General features: G+C 35.5%; 1 protein-coding gene across 2 annotated transcripts; it reads left to right on the top strand.

Annotated features, from left to right (window-relative positions):
- Positions 1–454: 454 nt before the first annotated feature.
- On the top strand, positions 455–5,928 carry LOC136804934 (zinc finger Ran-binding domain-containing protein 2-like). Of its 2 annotated transcripts, XM_067061465.1 has the most exons (6): positions 455–493; positions 647–703; positions 3,056–3,233; positions 4,377–4,427; positions 4,537–4,606; positions 5,057–5,928. In XM_067061465.1, exons 1-6 carry the CDS (start codon positions 485–487, stop codon positions 5,091–5,093), a joined length of 402 nt encoding a protein of 133 aa, XP_066917566.1. In that variant the 5' UTR covers positions 455–484; the 3' UTR covers positions 5,094–5,928. The 2 variants fall into 2 exon arrangements, with proteins under 2 accessions (XP_066917566.1, XP_066917565.1); XM_067061464.1 differs by lacking the exons at positions 455–493; positions 647–703 and adding an exon at positions 1,600–2,406 and having other exon boundaries at positions 5,057–5,380.
- The last annotated feature ends 169 nt before the right edge of the window (positions 5,929–6,097 follow it).

Below are 6,097 nucleotides of genomic sequence, written 5' to 3'. Positions count from 1 at the left end.
ATCGCTAAAATCAAAACAATGGAAAATTGGATTGACGCGTGCGCAGTCGACACTCCTAAACGGTGTATTACTTCCTTTTGTTAGATCACGGCAGGGTTGGATTTGGCTAAAGCTTCGCGCTCTTGTTCCTTGGGTGAATTATTCGTACATATTTTGGTGTGTTTTTGCAATTCTATATTTCGGGGCTCGAGGAATAGTTAATCTTATGTCAAAAATTTACAACTAAAATTTACGATGGGGCCTTTGAGTCTAAATAATTTGAAAAATACTGAAGTTGAGCCAGTGCGATTAGACAAGTGTGCTCTAATTCGAAGGTCACAAAACTGTAGTAATAAGGTGTAGATACAGGTTTTATTCTTTTTGATGATGGGCTTTTACCCAACTTTCAGGAGTCATTTTACTAGAAAGCTTTATATCAAATTTTATTTACATACTGAATTTTCAATTCTAGGTCATTTCCGAATTGGATTCAGTGCGGCTAACAATGGATGGGGTAAGGAACTTTTAATTTTTTTTATACTATAACCAATAATAATAAGTCTGTAGAATCAATTAGTTCGATGTACATGTAAAATACTCAGATGTCGCGAACGCTGGGATTATTGATCTTGAATTTTTTCTTTGATTCTTATTTCCGATCCGTTAGATTGATGAAGAAGAGGAGGACCGCGAGAAAGAAGACCTCGAAGAAAAAATCACTGAAGTAAGAATCGTCATTATTGTTATCTGATTTCCCCTCCCCTAAGGCGAGCTAAAAAAACTCTTCAACCAGATCAATCTGCTCAAAAAAAGGGATGATCTATTGTTCCTTTCTCTACTGAATCCGTTGTGGTGTCAGGAGAGATTCCGAAATACAAACCCTCTAAATGTTAAAAGTTCCCGGCCTACAGAGTATTGGTAGACAATATTTCGAAATATTTACTTCGGGTGCTAGATCAGGCTATTCTTAAGCTGGGAGCAAACCGTCAAACATTATTCTTCAAACATCGTGACGTTTCATGTTTGAAATCGATGTTTGAAGGTTTGCGGAGTCCAAAATTGTATCTTTCCAACCCGGGGGGGGGGGCACTCGATCTGAAAACGACCGTATGTTCGGCCCAAAATTTGGCTTCTAAAATCGGACCCTTACAGTGCAGTGAATTTCCATGAAAAATCATACCCTGAAAGTGCACTTGCTCAAAATTTCTCGCCCGTAAGGGGGAAAATTTTTGCAATTTTCCAAGAAAATGTGGAATTTTTCCTCCAAAATTGATCAATTTTGTGCCAATTTTACCAAAAAATTGGCCTTTCATCACAATTTCCTACCCTTACAGTGCAGTTCAGTGCAGTTTTGTAATTTCCTACCCTTACAGTGCACTAGCTGAACTGTGAAAAACCTACCCTTAAGGGCCGAACGTCTGGTAGGTCATTTACCTTGAGTGCCCCCCCCCCCGGGCTTTCCAACAAAAAAATCCAAAAATATGTTTGAAACAATGTTTGAACAAGTTCATATTTTTTTCAAACATTTTCGCGGGGTTTCCCTAGAAGGGAGACATTGCATTGCTAATCGAACATCGAATATGATTTCGAACGCGTAATTCGAAAAGTATTGCTACAAAAATCAAAAAGAGAAGAGACACAAGTACAAACTGGAGAAAAGAAGAGATGGAAAACAAAGAAGTGGAATCTGCTCCTGTAGCACCTCTATTAAAGAAAGCTAAAAAGGAGAAATCGGACGATAAGAAAGACTGGAGTGAGGAAGAAACTTCAGAGTTGATCTCATTTTTTGAGGAAAATCCCTGTCTGTGGGATGTAAATAATGACGCATACTCGAAGCGAGATATGAAGTCTCTAGCGTGGCAAAAGATTGCTGACCATTATTCTACGAACGTGGATTGTGTAAAACGAAAAATGAACGTTCTACGAACCCAACTTGGTCGCGAGGTAAACTTAGAGCGAACTACATCGACTGGGCAAAAAACCGAAGATTTGTAGTACGTAAGCCAATGGGCTCACATTACAAAGAGATGAAGTATTTGATCCTACTCATTGGTGAAAAGTCCAAGAGTCGTGATACTATGAAAGTGAATGAGAAACAAGAAGAAATGAAATCTTCAACCAGCAAAAAGTCTATCGCTGAGAGGAAACTAGAACTGCTAGCTCAGGCTACAAAAACGCTACTCAAGCACCAGTCGAAAAAAGTGTATCAAACTTTGCGAAATATGTCGGCGAAAAGCTGGCAACGTTTGATAAAGCCACTCGAATGATTGCTGAAAAGCGGATTAACGATCTTCTTTTTGAGGTTGAATTGAATGCTTTTGGAATAGAACAAGATTTAAACAAAAATGAATCATGATAGATAACATTGTGCAGTGTGTCTGGAAATACGGAACTGGTTTTATATACATAGATATCCTTTTTATCTCAGTAAGTTTGGAATAATTACAAAAATATTGAAATTCTTTCTTCCAACAATTCTCAAGGTGATTTCATAGGTTTTTGATAAAATTAATTTAGTCGTAAAAATTAGCATTTTGTGAGGATTTTTCTTAATATAAATTCTGTTTCGCTTTTTTTCCAGACACACTGTATGTTGTAGATGGCATAAAGTTTTCACTATATTTACTCTTTCAAAACTTTCTTTCCCTTTCAAAACTTCAAAAATAGGCCAAGTTTAAATACGGAATTTTTTGTTGAAACCATGGTGTCTTTACACAGTCTATACTTTAAATTTCTATTCTTTTCAAGAAAATCTAAAAAGCCTCACTCAACCTTGGGAAAAACTGGCTCAAATGTAATTTGGAAGTTTTTCTCAGGACCTATGTAAACCTGTAAATATTTCGAATACAACTTATATTTCATAAAGAACTGTGGACTGTGACTGCCACTTTTTGGGCCTAAGGGTGAACTTAGCTCCCTTGCTTTATCTAGGACAAAAAAAGACGAACTGCCTGCCAGACTGTTATTTGCCTAATTTTACGATTAGCATTATTCCTAACCGATTGACCAGGTTTTTCGTTTGTGATGGATCCGCGTCTGAAATTTTAACGGTTGTCTCTCTTTTTAAATGTTTTAGCTGTTCCATCAACAAAATCGACAAGAGGAACACGGCCGCTCGATGTCACTGGCTGAACGCGCGACTGCTGAGAAGATCAACCCACATCACTTGCATCACACCAAGGGAGGAAGGAATCGGAAATCTGGTTCGTTCAGCGGAGCATTAAGTGCGAGTGCCCGAGAAACCTCTAAGAAACGTATGTATTAAAAAAGAAGGAAAAATCCAGGGATCTTAAGAATATGGTGGAAAAACTTAAAGGGTTCTCTTAAATTTCGGTTAAAATCCAGATAAATAAAGTTGAAATTGTAATTGATAGCTTGAAGGATCTTTGGTGTCCTTATTGAACTTCATGTTTAGAATACTTGATGCTCAGTGCAGCTCATAAATTTTAATCAATGGACGCTCTCTGTTAATAAACCAGCAAGAAATCTTACTAACTTAATCATCTATGCAAACTTTCTTCGCGGGCATCAGGAAGTTAAATATTTGTAATCTGTCTCAGTAACCTTCAATGTTGTTTGAAGAGTATCACCACCAAGTCACTTCCATAGAGAAGCCTCGTAAACTGTTAGACATGAAACATCCGTTTTTCGTCTCTGTCAATATTTTTGCAATTGTAATGGGTACTGAATCAAATAATTTGTTAAACACATGACCCTTCAACAAATTGTGCTTCCTATCCATAGCCCAGACTAGGCTTCAACTATTCTTCGCCTTAAGTTTTCAAATTATATGATTTTCATGAAAAAGACTCTCTGTAAGAGGAGGTCCTCAGGAGGGGGAGATACTAGACCATTCTAAGTAAAATGTGGATTGCTTACTCAACTCAGGCTCAATTAATCAAAGAGGCTAAGAGCTAAATCCCCTCCAGTTATTCGAAATTTTCATATTGGGACATTTTGTAAAGAAGAATCTCCATAGTAAAGTACGAAACTTTTCTTGAAAAGACATAGTGTCGTAAAAAACAAACGAGTTAAGAACATTTTTCGACTTTAAATCTAAAAAATTGAGAACATCCTAAGGCTTTCAAAGTTTTGGTGTGCTTTATTAAATAGGTGAAGTTTCTTTCGAATGCGGCTTCATTGGTGCGGTTTTGTGGTCATTTTAAAGCAAGACTTTTCATGGCAGTATTACAGTCTGAAGTGTATTAGTCACCTCTTGTCACCACTTGTCACCACTTGTCACCTCAAGAAAAGCCTCAAAAAGACTATCAAGTACTTCAGAGGCACTTTATAGACTTAGCTTGTTTAGAAAATATAACTAATGCAGGGGATATCTTAACCTCAGAGTTTCTCAAATTACTGTCTTTTTAGTGTTTCCTTTTTTTTTCTACTTTTAGTTTCTTCAAAATCAAGCTTGACCTCTTCCAACATCTCACCAAGAAAGATAGGTAATTAAAAGGATATTGCTATCCATTCATTCATTCATTCATTTGATATTAATATAAACTCGCTGTAGAAGTAAAGTAAATTTTATAACCTTTCGTTCCTTTTTTCCAGGGTCGACGACGACTTCTAAATCAAATCATAGCAGTTTTGGAAGTGGAGCAAGGCTTTCCTCTAAAAAAAGGTATTTTTTGCAGTAAAACGACAAGACAGGACAAAAACGTAGCTCACAAACATGTTTCTGTCCTCTAGTTGAGTTTCTCCGGTGCTGTTTTTAACCATAAAGAGTTTGCGTAGGCTACGGTCTATCTTCCCCGTTCAGAATTTAAAACCGTATTTAAACCGGAGCTCCTCTGATTGGCGTAACAAGATCGGGGTTTTTACTGATTTTTTTATACCCCTCTATTTTCGCCACTTTATTCTTAAAATTTCTGACATTCCAACCTCTTCACAGGCACAGTTATAACATTTATAACATCCAACCCTGACAGTTATACAGACAGTTTAAGGTCAAGAGGTCATTGTTCACAAATACACGATACACGGGATGAAAAATTTAAATCAATTAGTATATAAAGTTTGAAGCCTTTAGAAATTTTCTTCATTAGATTTCCTTTGATTTTTAATTTGACAGTTCCACACATTCAACGAGCACAAAAAGACCGAAATAAGTTGTTGGCTTCCGTCACCTCACCAAAAGGCCATGTGAACACGACACGAAATTTTAGCACGAAATGCTCAAAACTTGAAAAAGACAATAAATTGCATGCCAATGTAAAGGGGAAAGGATGATTGTTAATCCTCCACGACGTCTTAGTTTAGGCTATTGGTATTTGAAAGTCGGGTATTTGTAAGGTAGGAATATTCTACGGTGAAGTGAAAACTTAAAGAAGATGCATTAGGGCTCAATAGGCTTTTAAGAGATAATTTGGTTAGAAATGTAATCACATAGAAAAATCGATGTTGATGAAAACACACACGATGCTCGCTCATATCTAAACATCAATCCTTTTAGATCATTAAATTTTACTTTTATGTAGATCATCAACTCTTACAGTATATCTTGTTTTATTTAATGTCAAACTCTGTGTGGTAGACTTGACATTGTCTGACATTTGCGATAAAAAACATTCAGAAGGTCAACTTTCTCTTACACGACTTTACAAGGTTAAAGCTTTTTGTTAATATCCGTAATTTGTACAATATGACTAATTTGTATATTATAATATATTATACCATATAATTTTGAGAAGAATTGTTGATAAGGATATTTTTTTAAATCAAATATTCTATTTTTCTTATAAATTAAGAAAGTTTAATCTTATTTACAAATATTATTTTATTATGGAAAGAAATGAGAGATGCAAGGTTTATTTTTTCTTGGGCTAAAGGTTGTAAATAGTATTTGCAAAGATAATTTTGGGATATGTATATAAGGTACGAAATAACTAACTTGATGACAAATGAATAATAAATTTGAAGCATCAATCGAGTGCAAAATCATAAGATTTATTATTTAGTATTTTTTTAATCAAAATTTTCCCCACTAAATATTCCAGACAATACAGGATTTAATCATTATTTTATTTTTATCCATTTTTTTTTTTCTTTTCAACCTTTCTTGTGTTACGGGGGAAACGTTTCGTAACTCCTGTTTGGCCTCGTTTTCCCGTTT

This window comes from Clytia hemisphaerica, unplaced genomic scaffold, assembly GCF_902728285.1.
Source record: "Clytia hemisphaerica strain Z4C2 unplaced genomic scaffold, Clytia hemisphaerica genome assembly, whole genome shotgun sequence".
NCBI lineage: Eukaryota > Metazoa > Cnidaria > Hydrozoa > Leptothecata > Clytiidae > Clytia > Clytia hemisphaerica.
The sequence above is the reverse complement of the archived record's forward strand: the minus strand, read 5'-3'. Positions and strand labels throughout refer to the sequence as shown.